Source organism: Strongyloides ratti (assembly GCF_001040885.1).
Source record: "Strongyloides ratti genome assembly S_ratti_ED321, chromosome : 2".
NCBI classification, from domain to species: Eukaryota; Metazoa; Nematoda; class Chromadorea; order Rhabditida; family Strongyloididae; genus Strongyloides; species Strongyloides ratti.
Genome location: NC_037308.1, coordinates 10,722,856 through 10,747,720, shown reverse-complemented (window position 1 = coordinate 10,747,720; position 24,865 = coordinate 10,722,856). Strand labels below are relative to the sequence as shown.

Genomic DNA, 24,865 nt, shown 5'->3' with positions numbered 1-24,865 from the left:
AACTTAAATTAAAATATATATGATATAATATTAAAAGAAAAATATATTTAATTGTGTGTGTGGTGAAGATATATATGATAAGAAAAATGTTATTACGAAAAAGAAAAGAAAAAGCTATCAACTATTGAATTTATCATAATATATTGTGATAAAAGTTAGGAGGTTGGTGTATGTATATTATATTATATATTGTTGCCATATGATCTTCAAGAAGGCTTTCTGTTATTAAAAAAGATAAAAAGATGGCGTAACATAGAGAATGTTTTAGATGTGATTTATATATATATATATATAATATTATCAGAGGAGGTTTCTCATTTTTCGATTAACAAGATGTCTCTTATAAATGTAAGTAGTGATGTTGTAAAAATGTTTAGTAGATTTAGGTAAAAATTAAAAATGCCATTGAGAAGTTATATTTTATAAAAGAACGATATATAATTTTATGTGTATATTGAGATATATGAAGCTAAATCAAAAATATAAGTTTATTTTTCTATACCGCCTACACTCATTTTCTCTCTACTATTCACTTTTTCTAATTTTATTGAGATATTATTGGAAGAAAAAGTTTAAAATATTTGTTAACAAAAAAGAAAATAAGAATGAGACTAGTAGTTTTATTTTACTGATCCAACGAAAATGATATGAATGAATTGTAATACATAGTTGTTATAATAGTTTAAAAATATGAGGTTTCTTAAAATATATTTTATTTAGAAAAGATAAAAATAATGTATACCACGTTGATGAATTATAAAATTGAATAAAAATATGTATTTGTCAAGAATCTTTTTAGTGATTGTCTTTGAATGATAAATAATTTTGACAATATTTTTATTTATAACAAATCATTTATCATCTAAGTATATTAAAATAATTATAAAAATAAAAGCACAAGATAAATACAACAAGTTTACGTTTTGATCCTAAAACATGTTAACTTTAATTAAAAAAAAATAATAACTATAAATTTACAAACATTTTTTTTCACCTTTATTTTAAAATTTGTGAATGATACTTTAAAATAAAATGTATATTACAATAACTTATCAAAAAGTATTTTAAATTGAATGTTATAGTTAAGTTGTGTTTTTAATTAAATTAAAATAAATCATAAATTGACAACATTTTTGTCTTACTTTATCAAGATGAAAACAATTTTCATTGATTAACTATGTGGATATAATATATCTTTTAAATATTAATATACAGGGTGGTCCAGAAAATTATTTCTTTGTCAATCATTTTGTACACTTTTTTAAAAAGTTTTGGTTTATTAGATAAATGTAAACAACATATTTGTTGTCTCTTATGTTGGCAATAAATTTGATCTTTCTAAGAATGTTTTCTGGAACAGATTCATTACCATCTAGTGTTATTCATATTTGTGCCACTTCAGTTCCAAGAATTTTTTCTTTTCTTCATGATAAATTTGTTTCATTAAAAATCTTGTACATTTTTTTTTTCCAAAAAAAACCATGTTTCATCAGAATGCCAATGGTATTATGTTCTGTTGATAGAAAAATTTTGAAAAAAATAATTTAATTGATTAAATATTTTTTCACTTATATTTTTTGACGTTTTAAAATAATAAGATATATCTTATCAAAAAATGTATGATAAAATACGACTTTATACACAGATTAAAAAAAGTTTTAATATCATTACAATAATATAATATATCTTTAATATATTTTTAATCTTTGTACTTTGTCTAAAAGTTACTAATGATATGAAGCATAAAATATATGATTAGAATTATTTATACGACTATAATTTACAATTTAAAAAAAAAAGTTTATATCACAAATATGACTTTTTTGATTATTTTTGTTTCTAAATTTAGAAGATTTAAATTTGTTATTTTTATAAAAATCTTTTTAGAAGTGATTTATAGATTATACCCTAATATGAATTTTAAATCTCTATTTTAATATCACAATTTTAAAAAAATTATATTTCTTTAAAGATAATGATTAGATATATCAAATACCTTAAATAGTTTTTTTTAATTCTCATTTATTTATAAAAATTTTAGATCTATTTTTAATTTTGCATATTAACAAATTTTTTTTTATTACTAATAATTTTTTAAATATTAATTATAGAAATTTCCAGAACATTTTATCTCAAAAAGTTATTTAAAATGTAGACAATTTTTAAACATTTAATCATTGTAAATATAAAGAACAGGTAAAAGATAAAAATAATATATTAAAAAGTATTATCAATTTTTATCACTAATAAATATAGAATAACATTTTCTCTAATACTACAATAACGTAAAAGACTGAAAGTTTACGGTAGAAATTGATTGGAATATGTCTATTAGATGCAAAAAAATTGTAGAAATATTCTATCTTTGAAGTGATATTTTTGAAAAATTTGTAAGGATATTAAGAAATCTTTTGTATAGAAAGTTCGAGAAACTGAAAAATATTGTTACATTTAATTTGTTTTGCATATCCATTAAATTTATTATGACAATTTTTATAACTAATGTTTTATCACAAAGTAACATAAATTTTACATTTATCTTAATATCCAAAATAAACATTAATTTACTACTGAATTTAATTTTAACAACTTTTCATATCATCAGACTTTAAAATTGATACTTTATCACAAATTTTAAAAATTAATGTTTAAGAAAGACTTAATTTAAAAATAAGAGTACTAAGATTTTATGTAAATTATGAAATATGATTACACCAAAAAAGAAACATTTTTAGTGATTACACATTTTATGATATTAAAATGTTACTTTTCACATTATTTAATTAGTTATTGTTAGAACAAAGAATGTATAATAAAAAAAATAACATAAATGCCTTCATTAATAACTGTACTTTTTCAAATCTAATTTTTCTAGAAGTTATCACACTTTCTATGATAAGGAAAAACACATCATTTGGTTAAAATATCATTGTAATATTAGTTTACTTTAAAAAAAGTTATTTACTTCGAAACGTTTTTTTGCATATTTTGTAAAATATGAATATTGTTTAAAAGAAAGGTTAATTTTGCTAAAAATTTTTAATAATTGAAAGAAATATTCAAATTTTTATCTATCAAAATGTTATTTATAATTCACGTTTTTCAACAAAAAATCACTACACTCTTTCTGGGTTTATATCATTCTACAACTCTTTGGTTGCTGGCGCTTCCAATATTCATGGAACCTTTTTTTTGGCTCTTGATCAAATCACTCAAAGTATCTTCAAATCAAGTTCATGTCTTTATCCAAGTCGGACCTTCTTTTTTATAAAATGCTAGGGTTCTGGATAAATGTATAGGAATGTTAAGGATAACTTCTGAAGGAATATATAACAGCAAACATGAAAGTTATTATTTCATAACGTCAATTATTACTTTAACAAGATCCCATTTGGAAGTAATGTCTCTGGAATTAAGAAAATACCAAAATCGAAGAACTATCAAACATTCTTTTCTATAAAAAGATGTTATACTGTTATAGTTTTCTCATGCTTGTCCAACGCAAGAAGATAATGATATGATAATGGAAAAATTTTATTTTGGATCAGAAAATGATAATTATAAATTTACAGTGGAGTACCAATTTTCTAACAATCGGGACAGTGCTTAAGCCAAATTGTTAAATATATCTATTCAAGTTTGGATTTTTCGATATGGTTTTTATAATAGAAAAATGACTAAGCTAAATGAGCTGGATGGTAATAGAGTAAATCAAGATCATTTGGATCATTCTGGAAGTTATTTCATGTTTAGATGTACAACGTAACATTAAAATCTACTTACAAAACACCGAATGAACATTTTACTTTCGTTTAATCGTTTAAAAAAGTACACAAAGAATTTACTGGATTGAAGAAAAAGTTTATAAAGCAGTGAATGTTAATGGAGATTCAAAGGAATTATAGAAGTGATAGTATGAAATAATTAGAAATAAAATTGAACTCGTTAGCAAGGAGCTTATCATTTTCGAAGATGATTCTATTGTCATGATAATTATTATGGGTGAATATGTATTATGTTCAGTTAAAAAATTAAAACTATGAATTAGAAGAAGAAGACTTTAATCTATGCCATCCCAATATATTCAAATTTTGGAATAAAATATTAAATGCAAATTTAAAAAAATAGTTTGAAATAGTAAAAATATAAATGAAATATCCCGAATATATAAAAGAGCAAAAATTTAATAAAAAATAGAGAGTGGTAAAAAGTCGATTTCAACATGAATGTTTATTTTAATCCCTCTTTAGTCAAGTCCTTCAAATATATCTCTGGAGAAACAAGGGTCCACTACATTGATAACATTTTCCAGAAAAAAAATACGGGCTTCTTTTGAAGTCACCAAAGTATTAAATTAAAAAAAGTTTTAGAAAAATTTTTTTATTTTATTCAAACTTATGGAAAAAATTTTTTTTACAAAAATAACCAAAATTATGCATATATTTAATATTCGAATTTTCAAAAAAAAATTCTAATACTTACGTGACTCTAAAATTAAGCCACTGTTAATTATATCCCAAATTCATCCCGTTTCAAAAGCTATCGAAAAACTATAGTAGCATATTCTATTTCCAAGAAAAGTTGTTTTTTTTATTATAATTCTTAGAGGTAAAGTCTAAAATTTAGAATATTTTCAGCGAATTTCTAAATCTCTGAAAATAATAATGTTATAGCTATGTAAATTAATATTCTAGACCTATTTTTAAATAGAAATCAAATGAAACTAGTCCCATCTGTATAGGATAAGTATTTCTTGTGATACTGAAAAGTTGGGAAAAATGAATATTTTAGAAAAATTTCCGCCCTTGGTCATATCTTGCTTCAGAATGAAGGTAAATACAAGCAGATTTCTGCAATTTACTTTAAATAAGTTTTCAAGTGGGGTCTACTTTCAAAATTTTTTTATATCTTTAACTACTTTCGAGATATAAAAAAATGATGACAATAGATTACGCGCGAAAAAGTACCAGGCACAGTATTTCAAGAAAGCTTGAAAATTCTAAAATGTTTTCAACGTAGAGTATACCTTAAATTGTAAAAGAAGCACAGCGCATCTAGTTTCATGGTTCTGCGACTTCATTAACCTGAGTTATCGCTAGATTCTTAAAATTTTTTTTAAAACATATTTCTTATCATATCTTCATCTGTAGAAGTCCTATAAAAATGTGAATAGGCTTAATGAATTTCTCGTAAAAAATTGATCTAGAATAAACTATTTGTTTGTAAAATATGTCATTGTATAATAGAAGTCGAAATTTACATAGAAATATTCCACAATTTCGCCCTTCATCTTTGAATCCTTATAACTCTTGAAGTTTCAATTTTTGAATATTGTTGATTATATTCAAAATTCATCCCGTTTCAAGGGCTATCGAATGACTATAGTGGCATATTCAAATTAAAAAAAAAGTTGTTTATTTTTGGTCACAGTTTTAGAGGTAAAGTCGGAAATTTAGAATATTTTTAGCCAATTTCTGAATCTTTGAAAATAATAATGTCATAGCTGTAAAAAGTAATATTCTAGACCTACTTTTGAATAGAAATCGAATGAAACTGGTCCCATCTTCATAGGACAATTATTTGCTGAGATAATGAAAAGTCGGGAACAATGAATATTTTAGAAAAATTTCCGCCCTTGGTCATATCTAGTTTTAAAATTAAGATAATTGCAATCAGATTTCTGCAATCGTCTTCAAATACCTTTTCATATGGGGTCTACCTTTAAAATTTTTTTATATCTCTAACTACTTTCTAGATATAAAAAAATGATGACAATGGATTACGCGCGAAAAAGTACCAAGCATAGTATTTCATGAACGGTTGAAAATTTAAAAATCTTTTCAACGTAGGGTATACCTTAAATTACGAAAGAAGCACAGCTCAACAAGTTTCATGATTTTGTGACTTCATAAACGTGAGTTATTACACGATTCTTAAAACTTTTTTTTTATCATATTTCTTATCATAACTTCATTTTTAGAAGTCCTATAAAGATGTAAATAGGCTTAATGAATTTCCCGTAAAAAATTGATCTAGAAAAAAGTATTTATTTTTTAAATTTACAATATTATCATAAAAATCGAGATTTAAAAAAAATATTCCACAATTTCGCCTCTCAACTTTGAATCCTTATAACTCCTGAAGTTTCAATTTTTGAATATTGTTGATTATATTCAAAATTCATCCCGTTTCAAGGGCTATCGAATGACTATAGTGACATATTAAATTTCCAAAAAATGTTGTTTTTTTTTTGTCATATTTTTAGAGGAAAAATCGGAAATCTAGAAAATTTTCAGCCAATTTTTATATCTCTGAAAATAATAATGTTATAACTATGAAAATTATTTATCTAGAATAACTTTTGATAAGAAATCGTATGAAACTAGTCCCATCTTCATAAGGTCATTATTTGCTGAGATACTGAAAAGTCGGAAACAATGAATATTTTAGAAAATTTTCCGCCTTTGTTCATATCTTGCTTCAAAATCATGATAAATACACAGAGAGAAAAAACGTTCATTTTTGATCTTCTTAGATCAATCTGGCACATGTAATATTTGACCAAAAAAGTTATTTAAATTTCTTACTAATTAGTAAAAGTAAAAAAATGAAATTCGCAATGCAATGTAAAAATTCGCACATTTTATTTTCTTTAAAATATATATATATCAAGACAAATTTATTTATTTTAAAATATTTTCTGTGTATTAAAAATAATTTTAAAAAAGAATAATTTGTATAATCATTTTTAAAAAATTCTTTTCTTTAAAATTGTTATATTTTTTAATTCACTTTACTTCATCATTTCAAAATCGTGAATGAAACCACAAGTTAAATCAAAAAAGGCGCATTCTTTTTAAATAAATAAAATTTTTACCTCTATTTAAAAAAAATAATAAGCTTAAATGGTAACATTGCTTTATATATCCTTTTAAAAAATTTGTTTAAAAACATTTAAATGGTTTTTGAATTTTTTTACAAAAGTTTAATTTATTTCATTGATATAAATAAAAAATATAAAGCTCACTAAGTCTAGCTTTGCGGGCAAGCATGTGCGAAGCAAGCGCTTGTTTTAAAATAATTAAAAAATGATAAATTAAAAGAAACGAAAAAGCAAGAAATATTTTTTGAAATGAACAACTTACATGATAGGAACAATATTTTTGAAATACATAAAGCTATTTTACATTAGTTTTTTTTACGAGAAATCTATTAAGTTTACTTTTTTTTGTAAGAAATCTTAAACTTGAAATATAATAAAAAAAAATTCTAAATATGTACTCATAATTCGAAATGAAAACTTTAGAAATAAATAAAATTTGATATGGAAAATTTTTTAAATATTATTTGCATTTAAAAATATTCTTAATTTGTAACTTTTCTTGAAAGACAACATTTAGTAATTTAATTGTACCAAATCATTTATCCATATAACAATAATAAGTAAAGATCAGAAAATTATTTGAAAATAAAACCTATACGAAAATAAAATAAAAGTTAAACACAGGAATTTGTTTGCTGAAATTTTTATTGCGAAACAAATTAAAATACAAATACAAAAACAAAAAATTTTTTTTAAATTTTATTGTCACCAAACTTCTAATACTCCACCAAAAATATATCATACGAAAGTAAAGATAAAGCTAATCAACTTCATCTAAAATGTTTAACGGTAATGAAAAGATTCTTTAGAATATGCTTACCTTTTAAAAAAATTTATAAACCATACATTTAATGTTTGATCACTTCTAAATATCATTCCCATAATAAAATATGTTTCTACAGATACTATTTACTTAGTGATCCAAAAAAATCTTCTTATAAAAAAGTATATCTTAACTAATCTGTTTTCGTTATTTTTTATCCTATTTCTACAGTGAATTTAAAAGTATTGAAAATTTTATAATACAGTTATCTACAGTTTTGCATTTATTTACAAAAATTATACAATATGTACAAATTTTGATTAATGTTATTGTGTATTAAGAAATGCAGCATCCAAATATAAAGTTATGTAACATAATAGGTTAGCACACAGGAAAGAAGCCATTCCAGGAGGTGCACATGATGAGGTTAAGGAAACTTAAAGTTACTTCTTAAAAAAAAAGTTGACGTAAATAGTGAAATTTTATGACCGTTTTGAGCGAAATACTATAAACAGATTCAGTAAAAGAAGAAACTAGTGTCAAAGTTATAGTTTTATGGCTTTAATACCTACTAATGTCTTAAATGCTGAAATACTTGGATATTAAAAAGTCACAGCTACACAAAAAGAAATAGTGTGGTATAATTGGATGGTATCAGAATGTGTTTTTTTTCCTCAATGTAAAATAGGCGCCTCAAGTTAAAAATATTTTTAAAAAAATTAGACAACTAATAAGAAGACTTTTATTCATGTAGTACTTCTGGAATTGAAAAAACTCTCATAGTTAAAGATTCTAAAGGTCATAGAGTCAAAGGTTTCTAACGATTAAGTCATTTATTATAATATTAAAACTAAAGAAGATTTTTGTAAAACTTACTTGATATCCTGTGTTGATCCTCCACTGCCTTGTACTCCACTGCTTTGCCCTCCTGTGATTTGTCTTTCTGAAATAAGTTTTTTATAATAATAATAATATACTTACATTTTTTTGCTGATCTTTCTGTACAGATCCTTTACTGCCTTGTCCTCCACTGCCTTGTTCTCCACAGCCTTGTTCTCCACAGCCTTGTTCTCCACAGCCTTGTTCTCCACTGCTTTGCCCTCCTGTGATTTGTCTTTCTGAAATAAGTTTTTTATAATAATAATAATATACTTACATTTTTTTGCTGATCTTTCTGTACAGATCCTTCACTGCCTTGTTCTCCACAGCCTTGTTCTCCACTGCCTTGTACTCCTGTGATTTGTCTTTCTGAAATAAGTTTTTTATAATAATAATAATATACTTACATTTTTTTGCTGATCTTTCTGTACAGATCCTTCACTGCCTTGTCCTCCACAGCCTTGTTCTCCACAGCCTTGTTCTCCACAGCCTTGTTCTCCACTGCCTTGTTCTCCACTGCCTTGTTCTCCACTGCCTTGTACTCCACTGCCTTGTACTCCACTGCCTTGTACTCCTGTGATTTGTCTTTCTGAAATAAGTTTTTTATAATAATAATAATATACTTACATTTTTTTGCTGATCTTTCTGTACAGATCCTTTACTGCCTTGTCCTCCACTGCCTTGTTCTCCACTGCCTTGTTCTCCACTGCCTTGTTCTCCACAGCCTTGTTCTCCACTGCTTTGCCCTCCTGTGATTTGTCTTTCTGAAATAAGTTTTTTATAATAATAATAATATACTTACATTTTTTTGCTGATCTTTCTGTACAGATCCTTCACTGCCTTGTCCTCCACTGCCTTGTTCTCCACTGCCTTGTCCTCCACTGCCTTGTCCTCCACTGCCTTGTCCTCCACTGCCTTGTCCTCCACTGCCTTGTCCTCCACTGCCTTGTCCTCCACTGCCTTGTCCTCCACTGCCTTGTTCTCCACTGCCTTGTTCTCCACTGCCTTGTTCTCCACTGCCCTGTCCTCCTCTGCCCTGTCCTCCACTGCCTTGTCCTCCACTGCCTTGTTCTCCACTGCCTTGTTCTCCACTGCCTTGTTCTCCACTGCTTTGCCCTCCTGTGATTTGTCTTTCTGAAATAAGTTTTTTATAATAATAATAATATACTTACATTTTTTTGCTGATCTTTCTGTACAGATCCTTCACTGCCTTGTCCTCCACTGTCTTGTCCTTCATTGCCCTGTCCTTCATTGCCCTGTCCTCCACTGCCTTGTCCTCCACTGCCTTGTTCTCCACTGCCTTGTTCTCCACTGCCTTGTTCTCCACTGCCTTGTTCTCCACTGCCCTGTCCTCCACTGCCCTGTCCTCCACTGCCTTGTTCTCCACTGCCTTGTTCTCCACTGCCTTGTTCTCCACTGCCTTGTTCTCCACTGCCTTGTTCTCCACTGCCTTGTTCTCCACTGCCTTGTTCTCCACTGCCTTGTTCTCCACTGCCTTGTTCTCCACTGCCTTGTCCTCCACTGCCTTGTCCTCCACTGCCTTGTCCTCCACTGCCTTGTCCTCCACTGCCTTGTCCTCCACTGCCTTGTCCTCCACTGCCTTGTCCTCCACTGCCTTGTCCTCCACTGCTTTGTCTTCCACTGCTTTGTCTTCCACTGCTTTGTCTTTCACTGCTTTGTCTTCCACTGCTTTGTCCTCCAGTGCTGTTCCTCCATTGATTTGTCCACCTATGGTTTGTTCTCCTGTGCATTGTAATCCAAAATGACTTTGAATTGTCCAGCAGTAGAAAAGCTAGACTGATTTTTTTAAAAAAAAATGGTTATATTTATAATATAATTAATATTCAAATTTACTAAAATTAGAATATTATGATTTAATTAGTAATATTTCTGTAATACAGATTATGGTAATTTTGATTTTTCTAATTGTTAGAATTTTGTATCAAGATGATTAAAGAAATAGAATGTGTGATAAACTTTGAAAATTTCACGGTATTGTTAAAAATATACTATTGTCTAATTTGTAATGATTAACCAATATACAGTTTACACCAGTATGAAGAACTTTTTACGATGCTTTTCAAAATCTCTTTTTTTAAGATCTAAGTTCATTTTCACTTGAGATCTACGTAAAGAATTAGATAAAAAATCACCTAAACTACAAATTTTATTAATTAAATAATATATAATCTTCTATTAGCTGTGGGCTTGTTTTGTAATATTAAAAATTAAACATATATATATATATATATAAATATTAAATTCTTTGTCCAATTCAGTTTTGGTATGAATAATATCAATTAATAATTAATATTCATAAAAATTTTTTTAATTTTTAAAAATACTACGTAAGAAATATTTTTTAATAAAAAAAGGGGATCTCTTTTAGTGTCACTGACGTAGTGAATTAAAAAAAATTTTTTATTATATTTAAATTTAAATAAAAAAAACAATTTTACATAAACAACCAAGATTAGCATTTAAAAATTTAAAACCAATTTTAAAATAAAATTAAAAAAGTTGATAATAGAATTTTTAATAAAATTTTTATTAAAAAATTATTTACTTTTTATTTATTTATTATATTAAATCATTATTGTATTTTTTAAAAAAATTTGTACATATATTTAATATTCAATTTTTCAAAAAAAATTTCTAATCCAAACGTGACACTAGAATGAGAAAGTTGATAGTTGTTTTTTAACTTTTATTAATAAAAAATTTTATTAAATCATTTTTGTAACTTTAAAAAAAAATTTACACATGTATAATATTTAAATTTTTAAAAAAAAATTTTAGATTATTAATATCAAATAGAAATTGTAAAATAAGTTCATGAAAAACGTTATGATAAAAATATTTTTTCAATGGAATATGAATATGCAATGAAAGCTCTTGTTACACAGTTTTATGAAAACAACTATCTATAATAAATGTGATTGCTATATTTACAAGTTGGATGATCATGAAAGTAACATAAACGAAGTACTCAAATATTTTAAAAAGTTTTTTAATATATTGGATAATGGAAAATTGAATGAACTTTGTGATCAAATTATTACAATAAGAATTTTCAAATCTGATGTTCTTCAACAAAATTACTAACTTTTTATGGTCGCTTAAAATAATCCTTTGATAAAAAATTGCTATAATGATATTTTATGTTTTGACTCAATAAATGATAAGAAAATTGTCTTTTAAAAGTATTCATAAATTTATTCATGATAATATAATTATCTACAATTGTAATGAAAAAAATGAAAGAAAAATTCTTGTGTTGGGTAATTTATAACAATAATTACTGAAACAGTTTACGACATGTATGACATGACTAATAGATAAAAGATCAGAATCATTGTAGTATTTGTCAATGTAGATGAAATCAATTTATTCAAAATTCACGGCTTCAACAAAAAATATTTATTATAAAGATAATAACATTAATGAAAATAATTTAATAATGTTTTATATAATATGTCATTATGACATTTATTCTCATCATCAAGTATACGATAATAACATCATACTATAACTATTTATAATTAACAAATTTTAGATAACATTTATTTTCATTTATGTATTGATTTTTTTTTAAAGTAAACATTTACGCTTGAAGAAATTTTTAGGCCTATAACAATTAACATTATAAAATTTTTTTTTTGTGTAATACTTTTTTGTACTTTACATTTTTTGTTCTCCTAATTATAAATCTACAGTAAATTAAAGTGTAAAATATATAAATCATTTAATTATATAAAATTTTAATAAATTTGAAAATAATTTTACAATTAAAAATAAACAGAAATTTATTTAAAAATTCGATTGTAAGTACAATTAGCCAAAATCTGAATAAATAATTACAAAATTGACATTGAAATTGTGAAAACAATAAAAAAAAAAAGGTCCTATAAAAACTGAATAGTACCAAATTTTTTTTATCTGTGCTATATATATCATTTTGATTCAATGAGAAACATTTGTAAACCACACTGTAATTATATTATACTCTGTAAAATATTAAAATAATCAAAGCTAAATTTAGAATTGATCACTTAGAAGATCACAGATAATTTTTCCAACAGTTTGTCGACTACTTCTAACTGTTAATCTGTATCTTTTAGTTTGTTTGCTTGGCTCGAGTCTTATTAAAGTACCAGCCTTAAAGTTTTGAGTTTCTATTATGCCAGCTGCAACAAAATTATCAGGATTTGGATCAACATTTACTAAAATCTTGCAACCAAACAATGACAATTTTTGTTCAATTGTTGCTTTATCCATTGGACATTTAGCAACAAAAATTTTTTGAGATTCCTGAGATGGTTGATTTAATTGTTTCCATCTAGCAAAGAATTGCTCGGAATTCATATCAGTTGGTTCACTAAATTTGTTAATAAATATTGGAAGTGAAAGTTTTTTGAAAAATTGTTCTACATTACCATCTATTTGTGTATAGGTAAAGTTAATATTAATGACTGGTTGCAATGAAAAATCATTGAGACAAACAAAATTTATTAATTGTTGAACTTGAGTTCCTGCAGCTATTGTTGAATCTACAGGTTTTTCTTGAACCATTAATTGATCTTCTAAAACTTTTGAAGTAGTAATTGAAGATGCAAAATTTATAAAATCATGTCCAGTCTTATTTCCGTAAAACATTCCCAATCTAGCAAGATTAGACTTTGTCTCAAGTTTCACACCAACCTGTATAATAGCATCTTCATAAAGAACACCATTATTTTTTAAAACAAATTTGGCACACTCTTCTTTATTATCAGATTCCAATTGTGGATCACTATTAAAAGAGGTTCCTAGAACATTCATAAGTTCATTTTTAATGTTAACTCCAGTATCAGAAAGACCATCCTGATTAATGTCAACAATATTACCACTACTTTGATTTCCAATATGATCCGGTGTTGGAGTAAATGAAGTACTACTCATAATAGCAGAAGGACGTGATTTTCTTTCACCACTTCCAGCTTCCATCTCTTCAAGTTGAGGTTTACATCTTTTTAATTTTCCCAACAAGTTTGATTCTTTTTCAGGATATGGTGGCATTTCTTCAAGAACAGTTGCCAAAACATCATTGCTTGCCACAAGAGACAATTTCAAATATTCAATAGCTCTTTGTTGTAACTCAGCATCTGGATTTCGTAAATTATGATCACTCTGGAAAATTTTTTGAACTTCAGATTTGATTTCAGGAAACAGGTTACAAAATTTAATATATGATGTTAGTAATAAACTTCTAGTTGCAATACTACAATAATGATATTTAGAATGAAGCAACTGAAATTGAATTAATGGTTCAGATCTTGCATCTCCAGCAATAAGATTACCAAATTCTCCAAGAATATATCCACCGACTTTAACAAGATTCTCATGACAAGCAGGTCTTTGTAAAGCTTCAAAACAAGTTTTTGCAGCGTACCCTTGTACATCTTCTCTATTAGTAATAATTTGTATCACACGATACCAAACATCTTCAGAAACATAGTCTCCAGCAATTGTTATGAGTTTAAGAATTACATCAACATACCAAGTGTAATCAGAAGCATATTTTTCAGAAAGTATAGCAATTTTAAGAACCATTTCCTCTCTAATAGAGTAATCAGCATTCTCTAAATAAGACAACATTTCACCTACAATTTCACAATTGTTAGATTTATCACACATAGCATAAAGAAGATCTACAGCTCTTTGCCTGACACTAACATCTCTTTCAGTTTTCAATGCTTGAATTATTGTAGATTGGTGTTTTTTTACAGCTTCATGAGAAAATTCAGAAGTTGCTAAGAGACACATTGATTCCAAAGCTAAATAACGTAGATTTGTTTCACGGTGTGCTAAGAAAGTACCTAGTTGATTACATGCTCGAACAAGTAAATGAGGTTCATTGTCAAGATGTATAATAAGTGAAATTGCTTCAAAAAGAACGGCATTTTTTGCATTAGAATGTTGAACTTTCTTTGATTTTGGAGCATCTTGAGCTTTGTTAAGAATCCCATCTAGGCATTCAGTTAATTTTGTTTTATTTGTTGGATCTTCAGGTGGGGGATAATTTTGAAGAAGTCTCAATAGTTTAACACATAACCATGGAGCGGGAACAAAATAATAAGTATAATCTTGAAGATCAGTGTAAGTCGAAGTGATGATTCTAGATAATCTCGAAATAGCCAGAGAAACGCAACCTTTGTAATCATCTGGATATTTACGGGATAAGGCATCAATAAGTGAGCAAGCCGAAGTAACAACACCTAAATGAGAATCATTAAGAAGATGAACGATTCTAGAGGCATATTCATTTGGTGGAACAACATCACTATTAGTTCTATACAATTTGAGAAGACACAAAGCGGCAGATTGCTTGACAAAATCTATAGTTTCACCTGAAACTAAAAGTTTTGCAAGATCAACACTAAAAGATTCAGCCATATCCCTAGCTCCTACATTTGATATACATTGAAGAGCTAAATTAACATGAACAGGATTTCTCGAACCGACATCATTTTTGATACTTTGTATTATTAATTTCATTAAATCTGATTGAAGATTTATCATTACAGATATAAATAAATAACCAATCTGCTTCTCAGTATATTTATTTGAAGAAAGAAGATTGACTGCTTCCATATATCCGAAATCGATGTCGTGACCTAGAAGAAATATGAAAAGAAGTTTACAAACATATTTCTTTTTTTGATATCCATCTAGCGTTTTATCTCCTAAGATTAAATAATTAAAAAATTTAACAATAAAAAAATAAATTTACCCTTGAATTTTGATCTAATGTTAGCAAGTTCTTTATTAATTCTTTTTAATTCAGCTTCTTTTGATTTACAATTTCTAATGTCTGAAATAAAAACTGCCAAACCACGCATTCCGTCTCCCTTGACGGCTGGCATCTTTTTTTGTCTAATTTCTAATAAATCTAAAATAATTAAAATTAAATTAAAATTGTAGATTTTGATATTGGAAAAAAAATAGGTATTCGATCAACTTTTTTCAAGTATTTTATTAACATAAAACAAAACATTCGTTACAAGAGTTGGTAATTAAAATTACGAGAAATAACAAATATATTATGATAAATATAATTAATTGAGATAAAAATTTATACAATGATAAATACTATCAATTATAACTTTTTGTTGTGAAACACCATTCCACATAAAGAAAACAAATAAATGGGATAACGCATCTAGAATTAGGGTCGCTACTTACGGCATTTATATTATAATAGTAAAAATAAACCATACTTCCGACTATAGATTATATAAATAAGACATAGTAGTAAAAACCTAATTTGATATTTTATCAAAAATGGTATTTTATAACTATGGTATGTTGATTTACTTTGTATATGTGCATTAAATTGTAAAATTATATAGACAATTAATTAAATGATAAATTAAAATAAAAGAATTTATATCTTATATTTATCATAATTTTTAAAACATTATTACTTCTAATAGTGTAATGTTAAATTTTAAAAAAAAAAAAGTATAAAAAAAAATTAAATGTATAACTATGTTAAATCATTTTTCAATCTTTTAACTTTATGATAAAAGTTTTTCAACTTTCGTTATATTATAAATAATAAAAAAATTAATCGGTTTCTTAAAAGATATAATATAATATTTTTTTTATAAATATAAATCACTAACATAAGCTAAAAATAGAAACTTTAAATGTATCATTCTATTTATAAAATCAAATAATTTTAAATGGATATAAAAAATTACCCTTAAACATAAACTTTTAATGATAACATAAATTATATTATTCATATTTGAAAAAAAAAACTTTTCAATCACAAAGTACAATAACAACCAGATATATTTTATATTTTATTACATCAAAAATTTTTATTCTTAGTTAAAATTTATCTAAAAAATTTAAATTACATGAAAAAATATCGTTTTTTTTAGAAATGGCAAATCCATCTACAATATTTTACATAAGAAAATTAAAATTTATGTTTAAAAATATGTAAAATTTTATAAAAATATAAAAAACTTTATATGGATAAGAAATAAAACATAGTAATTATTAAAAAATTTACATGAGAAATAATTATGATGTTTACCGATAAATTTAAATTTCATTATATTGAGTAAAATTTTTTTGCTTTAATTAAAAAATTTGTAAACTTAAATTATAGTTATAAATTGTTTTAAAATGTTATCATTTAAAAAAAGACTAACCAAATTATGACAAAAAGAAATTAGTTGACTAAATTATTTTTATATAACAGTTTCTTTTAAAAATAAACAAGTATATTTAATTATCTAAGTGTTAAATAAAAAAGTTTTTGATAAGGAGTTTAGAATTATATCACAAGATATTTAAAAATAGATTAAAGTACATCTAAATATGCTATTATTATTTATGAAATATATGTAATAATTTATGATTTTTAAATAAAATTTAATGTATAGACTATTTTAAAAAGTATTTTAATTAAAAAAAAGAAAATATTATTTGAAAGTCGGAAATTATCTTTTTTAATGATGATTAAAATAACTGCGTAGATAAGTTTATTGAAAAAGTTAATGCATGAGTAAAGTTTTAATTATGAGAATTAACATGAACTTATTGTAAGAAATAACAGGTAAAACTTTTATTTTGTTATTCTTGTTAGCCATTCATATAAAAAATTTTAAATATGAATTAACAATATATATTTTTTTCAAAAAAATAATAATTATTTGAAAATTTGGGTAATTTTTTTAAAGAAATTTCTATTGCACTTTTTTAATTAAAAAATATCATAACATTGAAAAACTTTGAATTAAAATTTATCAATTGATTTTGTAATTTTATAAATATGTAAAAGTTACCATTTTTTACTTAAATTTTTTTTTCAAAAAATGTTATATTATAATTTATTTGTAAAAGAAAGTGTTATTATCTTGATTAGATAAAGTTTATTCTTGTAAACAACAAAATAATTTTTTTTAATTTTTCTCTTAAAGATAAAAAATGTTTAAGTTTATATTTTTGTCAAAAAAAAAATCTAGTTTTTAATATTAGTGCTAACAAAAATATTTAAAAATAATTCTTTGAGAGGAGAAATTTAACATCAATGTAGTTTAATATAATAGCATTAAATTGTTGATAAGTTTAAAAAATAACTAAAAATCAAAATATTGTTTAAATGGTGAAATAAAATAAGATGAAACTTAACTTTATTTTGAGTATTACAGGAAAACAAAAAAAAAGAGACTAGACAAAGAAAAATTAATTAAGTTTATCATTTAAAATAAATAACTTTAAGTAACATACATTTATCAATTTAATATAGTGAAAGGAATTTAGTTTTTAGGATAAATTAATTATTTCTTATTAACTTTTTTACAACTTTTAAATGCCTAAGCTTAATTAGTTTTTAAGCTATTTGTTGTAATATTGTCGATCTAATTCTAATATAGTTAAAGATTACGTTACTTTTTTTTTGTCATAAATCGGTAAGGTAACTTTTTCTTTTTGTTTTGAGTTTATTTATTTTCTATTATTTTATTTATATATTCTTTTTTTTTCATTTCTAGTTTGGGTTTAAAAACTAATTATTATTATTTTTTGGTAAAAAAGTTAAATCATGTTACTTCTTAAAATTTGTTATTTTACTTGAAATATAAGTTCTAATTATGATCAAATACTTTATTAAGAAATATTATTTAATATAGAAGTTATAAAAATTTTGATTATTTTTATTGTTTTATTCATTAAAAAAAGTTTTCTATTCATAGTAAAAGTTTATATAAATATTTCAATTTTATTTAATAATTTTTATGTAATACCTTTTAAATTTTATTATGAATAACTATTTTTATTTAATGTTAATATGTATTAAAATCAAAAAATGACAAATTTTATTAAAAGATTATAAATCTATGTATAATAATATAAGTAAAATATTTTTTACATACTAAACATATTATACTTTTTCTATTGAAACATTTTTGTCTTAATATCTTTATTTATTTAAACATGCCAAAGATGATTGATATAATTTCATAGTTTTCAACAAGTTAGTGTAAACTACTTTTTAGCAATATATTTATATATTTATTCCCCTTGTTCCAATTTTAAAATTTACAAATTGGAAAAAAAAAGTTTTTTCAAATAACTTAAAAATAAAAATAAATTGTTTAATAAATTAAAGTACACTAATATTTGTTATCTAATATATACATTTTTTTTATTATGTTGAGAGAACTTTAATTGGTATTACAAAGTTCAATTATTCAAACTATGAATAATAAACTTTAGCTCTTATTTAGTAAAAAGTAATTAAGTTATCCCTTTCAAAAGTAACTCCCAAAACTCTAATTATTCATTTTATGAAACATTTATTTAAAAAGTCAGAGGGAGGTAAGTATTTCTACAAAAATTTTTTATTTATTTTTCAAAGATAATTTCAAATAAATATTATTTATTTATTTTTTAAACAACATATTTTATAATATTATTATAATTCTGATAAAATATAATTTACTATTGTTATTGATATTTTATCGGTAAAATATTTGTTAAAAGATTAAAAAATTTTTTTTATATTAATCATCAGTCTTTTATACCCACTTTTCATTTTCCCCCTTGTCAAATTTATTATTACTAATGAGGTGTTACTTTAATTTGAGGGAGTATAATATTTATTATAAAAGTATCTTTTCAAACTTATAGGTAAACTTTGAGTAGGTTGTTAATCTTAACTTCCAATTTATTTTCTTAACTTGCAACAAAATATTATATAAAATTATTTTTATATATTAAATTTACAAATATTTTAACTAGTTTTTTCTATAATTAAACCTCTTTTTTTCACAGGTCTTTTATTTTAGAATTTTGATTGGAATCTTTTAATTAAAAATCAAGAATTCTTCCTATATATTTATTATATTTTTCTTTTTTTTTATCAAAAAAAATATGATAATATATTAAAATAATATTAATGTTCTTTTTTTTTAAGTAGTTTGTTATTATTTCTTATTATTTATATCTAGATAAAATGGTTTTTAAAAATGTGTCTAAAGAATTACCATCACTAATAGATAAAAAAAGTGTAGAAGAAGGAATAGTTGATGATAAAATAGTTTCAAATTGCTTATCAGATAAAAAAAAAAGAAATATAGAATATACATCTATTGATAATATTGGCAATATCAGGGACACTGATGATACCAAAACAATACAGGGACTACGTAATGAGGCGGTTCTGATGGGAAAAGGAAAAAATGAGTTCACTGATGAAATGGGTTGTTTTAAAAGAAAAGGCAATAGTAACGAATTTTCAGATGAAAATCTTCTAAATGTTAACAATTTAGATTGTATTGAAAATAATACATATACAAGCTATAATTATTTATCACCATTTTCTGATCATTCATATAAATTTGATGAATTTCATCCTAAATTAAGAAGTAAAAGAAATTCTATAATGACTTTAAAAGAAAAAGTTATTGAAACATCAAAAGATTTTGGTGAAACTTTTAAAAATGTTGCTGGTAAGACTGTTCGCCATGAAGTTATAAAATTTGGTGGAACAACATCAGCACATGGTCTACCATTAGTAAGTTTTAATTATTTTAATAAAATTATTAATTTATCATCATTCTTTAAATTAAAATATTTTAAAATAAATCAAATTAAAGAATTTATAATTAAATTTATTAAATAAAGTAATTAATCATATTAAATACTTTTAGGTTGTAAATTCCACCCATTGGTACAGCAAAACATTGTGGTTTCTTTTATCTATCTGTTCAACAATTGTCTTTATCTACCAATGCACATTAGTAGCAGAGAAGTACAATAGAAAAGAAAAAATAGTTAATGTTGAGGCAAGTTTCCTTGAATAATCAATTATATATATATATTTTAAAAATATTTTAAAATTTTCTAAGAAAAAAAAAAAGACAAAACAAAAAGAAATGTCACATTCATGTAATAATACAGAATAATAAAAAAAATGCACTTTTGCAATAATAAAAATTGAAAAAATTGTATACTAAAATGATTTTTAAAACATTTTATGTTTATCAAATTGAAATTTAACTCTATTATTACAGTATTAATTTAAAAAATTAAATTTTTTTTTAATATACTACTTTAAGTCAAGAATTAAGTAATACTTTTTAATAAATATACATATTATTAAAAAAAAATTAATCATTAGAAATATTAATAAATTTTAATTAAAAAAAGAATACATCAACTTAACTTTATGTATAAAAAATTAAGATTTATATTTAAACTAAACTTTAATTAATTTTTTTATATAAATTAAATATAAGATATTTTTTTATTGTATTATATTATATTTAGAAAAAAAAAATAGTGTGGTTTAAGTTAAAACATTTTTTTTTTACAAATATTTTGACAAATGTTTAATTTATTTTAAAATATTTATATGTACTTTTACAGCTTCAATTTGATTCAGCTAAATTTCCTGCTATCACAATATGTAACTTAAATGCTTTTAAGAAACATCTTGCTAAAACAGTACCAGAGTTACAAGATACATTACATGCTTTTAGGCAGGCTGTTAGTTTTAGTAAAGGTGCCTCAAATCACCTACAAAATGATGTAAAAAAACGAAATAAAAGGAGTGGATTTAGGTATGTTCAGTATGAACCTGTTATATCAGATTGTGAATGTCCTTCTTATGTTAGTAAATCAAAAGATAGTAAAGATAATGAATGTTTACAAAAAGATGGAGTTCCAACAAGTAATATTACAACATGTATATGTAATTTTGATAGACAAGATTCTTCTATCTGGCCATGTTATAGTAAAAGTACTTGGAGGAATGATTTTTGTCCTGAGTGTAATGATATAGGTTATTGTAATTTACCAGATACCAATGGAACCCAAAAACTTCCTTGTTTATGTCAAAATGATATTGGATATTGTTTATTACAACCTGATAGAATAAAAAAAGTTTGGGAAATTAAGGGTACAGCTGTTCCTAGTGAAGATTCTCCATATAGAGATGATTTTTTAAAACAACTTAAAGAATTAGGATATGAAAATACTACTGATGAAGTTGCTATAACAACAAAAACAAAAGAAAAATTAGTTTTAACTATGGCTGGCCTTCCTGTACAAAGGAGAATTGCTTTAGGTTATGGTAAAAGTGAATTTATAAAAATGTGTTCTTTTAATGGAAATCAATGTGATATTGTTAAAGATTTTAAACTTCATGTTGATCCTGCATTTGGAAATTGTTATACATTTAATTATAATCAAGATAAATCAAAAATATTTTATAGTAGTAGAGCTGGTCCTTCATATGGATTAAGAATGATGTTATATGTCAATTCATCAGATTACCTTCCAACAACAGAAGCAACAGGTGTAAGAATTGCCATTCATGATCAAAGTGTTTGGCCATTTCCTGATACTTTTGGTTATTCTGCCCCTACTGGTGCTATTTCTTCATTTGGTTTATCATTAAGAAAATTTCGTCGTCTTGGACCACCATATGGTGATTGTGTAGAGGTTAATGAAACATTACCAAAAGATTATATATTTAAAAATAATGCTTATGAACCAGAAGGTTGTTATAGAAGTTGTTATCAAACAACAATTATTAATAAATGTAAATGTGCAGATCCTCGATATCCAACATCAAATAATCAAACACGATATTGTGATATTTTAGATATGATGGAAAGGCAATGTTTATTGCAGGAGGGCACGAAATTTACAAAAAATAATAGTTGTAAATGTAGACATCCATGTCAACAAAATGTATGGACAACAACATACTCTGCAGCCAAATGGCCTTCAGGATCTTTTAAAGTAGGATCATGTAATAAATCATTAGAAGATTGTATAAATCATTACTCTTCTCATGCTGCAATGGTTGAGATATACTATGAACAAATGAGTTATGAAAAATTACAAGAATCTGAATCTTATTTATTTGTAAATCTTATTTCAGATATAGGTGGTCAGGCTGGTTTATGGCTTGGTGCTAGTGTTATAACAATATGTGAAATAACTTTTTTCCTATTTAGACTTTTAACAGTTTATTGTAGAATGCCAGTAATTCCAGTAAAAAATGAAACAGATATTAAAGGTGGAAAATCTAAATGGTCTCCAGTAAATATAAGAGTATATGAAAGTTCTGATAATATAAATAATAGAGATTCATATGTAGAAACAGATTCAATTGTTATTAGTAATCACACCTCTACAACAGATGAAGATAGTAGTTACGGGTCAAAAAAAAAAATAAGAACTATTTACGATGGCAATAATATAAAGCAAAAAATTGAAGAGAATTTAGATGATAATAATGAAATTAAAAACAAAAAAAAAATTAAAACACCTAAAAATATAAATATATAAAAAAAAGTAATATATATTAATAGTTTTATTATTTTTTTTAACAGAATTTTTATAAATTTTTAATATATGTTTATAAATAAAATATTTATATGAATATTTTTTTTTGACATAAAGTATTATGATGTTAAAAAAATTAAATAAGTTTATAATAATAAATTAAAATTTTAAGTATTTTGTATTACTGATTTTTACTTGAACACTACATAATAAAATATATTTTTTCAATAACTTTTATTGTTGTATTAATAAATTTTCCACATTGTATTTGTTAATATTTTTTTCTTTCATTATTAATTATTTTTATCAAAAAAAAATTATCTAAATCAATTGAATTATAATTCCAAAAATTTTTTATTTTACAAAATATATTTTAAAAATTTTTATCCAATTATTTTACAAAACAAAAAAAATTATATAAACAATATCCAAATCTTGATAAAAAAAATTTTCCTCTCATCAAAAATAGTATAAATTCTCCCTGTACATCTAATTTTATTCCTTAATTTTCAAAATATTTTAATTTTTTTTTACTCTTCTAATATGATAAGAAAAGAAGAAGACTATTTGAACATTTGAGTTTAATCAAAGCTGACACATTTTAAAAGTTCTTTTTCCATTTTTATTGAAAGTTAAATTGAAAGAAAAAAAAGTATTTTTAGCAATATTTTCATCAACAATATTAATATTTTGGATAACTTTTTTTCAATTTTTTTTTCTTTAATATAAAAATATATATTTTTTATTTCCATGGGCTTTTATTTATCTATCAACTTATTTTATTTTTATGTAGAATGATATAAATAACTTTTGATTTCTCATAACTTTTTAAAATATCTTAATTTTTTGTAGTATTTTTTTTTATATTAAAAATAAGTATATATTTAAAAGTTTTTTTTTTTAAATAGAATATAAACAATATTTTATACTTTTTGGAGGTGGAGGAAGTGGTGGGAATAATAAATTTTAATTAAATCAAAAAGAAAAAATTATTTTTAGATATATAATTATGATAAATGAAATAATAATTTTACCATAAATTGTATTTTGTTGATATTTTATTATTATTTTAAATATGATAATATAATATTATCTTTAAATTAAATTTTCATTTTATAATAATATTGTTATGAATGAATAGATATAACGTTTCTATACAATGAATTTATGGTAATTAACAGAGAAAAAGAATTGCCTTATATATATAATTAACAATTACCATGAGTTAAGTGGTACTTTTGTATCTTATATAAAAGTAATATTAATTATTTATGTATTATTTAACTTTTATTTACTAGAAAGTAAAAATATGTGTCAAATTGTTACATTTAATTATATATAACATTCAAAATTACTTTTGTAGTGTATAACAAATTATTATTTTTCTAATAACAATGTTTTATTATGATATAAATTTTGTTTCTCACTATTTGTTTTTTTTTTATCATTAACTATCATTTTTATTTTACAAAATAATTTTAGAAACTTCTATATCATAAAAGTATGTTCCTTATATTTGAAATTATTTTAAAATTTTCATTCTCATTTTTATTACTTTATTTTTATAATTTTTTAATCTTATTATTTTGTAAATTTAAAATATTCATAACTTTCTATTCTAATTTTAAAGTAAGTAAAACTATAAAAAATATCATTAGTTTAGTTTTTTTCTTAAATATATATTAAAAAGAAAGATGATCATGATAAAATATTTAAAGATTAGTTCTTTAAATTTGAAGTAATATTTTATTTTTTTATCCCCTCTTAATCTATTCTTTTATTTTATTTTTCATCTTACCATCATATTTAGTTTCAAAACCAAAAATGTGAAATTTTTAAATTTCCACATGTACTTTTGGTTGTTTGTACACCAAGTTGTAAATTCACATTTAACTATAATACCATCTGGTTAGAGTTTTTGATAATAAAAATACATGTGTCAATATGAATGGGAGTAAAAAAGAATTAAATGGAAGGACAAT

The 24,865-nt window shown here is 23.7% G+C and overlaps 3 protein-coding genes across 3 annotated transcripts; 1 reads left to right on the top strand and 2 right to left on the bottom strand.

Annotated features, from left to right (window-relative positions):
* Nucleotides 1–8,496: 8,496 nt before the first annotated feature.
* Nucleotides 8,497–10,276, bottom strand: SRAE_2000342600 (Acrosomal protein SP-10; the record flags this gene model as incomplete). Its single annotated transcript, XM_024654617.1, has 7 exons — nt 8,497–8,589; nt 8,628–8,760; nt 8,803–8,894; nt 8,933–9,114; nt 9,188–9,289; nt 9,363–9,659; nt 9,733–10,276. The coding sequence occupies 7 exons, from the start codon at nt 10,274–10,276 to the stop codon at nt 8,497–8,499; spliced, it is 1,443 nt and encodes a 480-aa protein (XP_024507971.1).
* A 2,287-nt stretch (nt 10,277–12,563) lies between these two features.
* On the bottom strand, nt 12,564–15,430 carry SRAE_2000342500 (AP-2 complex subunit alpha-1; the record flags this gene model as incomplete). The annotated part of the gene is made up of 2 exons (XM_024654616.1): nt 12,564–15,250; nt 15,298–15,430. The coding sequence occupies 2 exons, from the start codon at nt 15,428–15,430 to the stop codon at nt 12,564–12,566; spliced, it is 2,820 nt and encodes a 939-aa protein (XP_024507970.1).
* Nucleotides 15,431–19,539: 4,109 nt separating this feature from the next.
* Nucleotides 19,540–22,886, top strand: SRAE_2000342400 (Na+ channel, amiloride-sensitive family and Degenerin family-containing protein; the record flags this gene model as incomplete). Its single annotated transcript, XM_024654615.1, has 3 exons — nt 19,540–20,100; nt 20,237–20,371; nt 20,955–22,886. 3 exons carry the CDS (start codon nt 19,540–19,542, stop codon nt 22,884–22,886), a joined length of 2,628 nt encoding a protein of 875 aa, XP_024507969.1.
* Between the last annotated feature and the right edge of the window lie 1,979 nt (nt 22,887–24,865).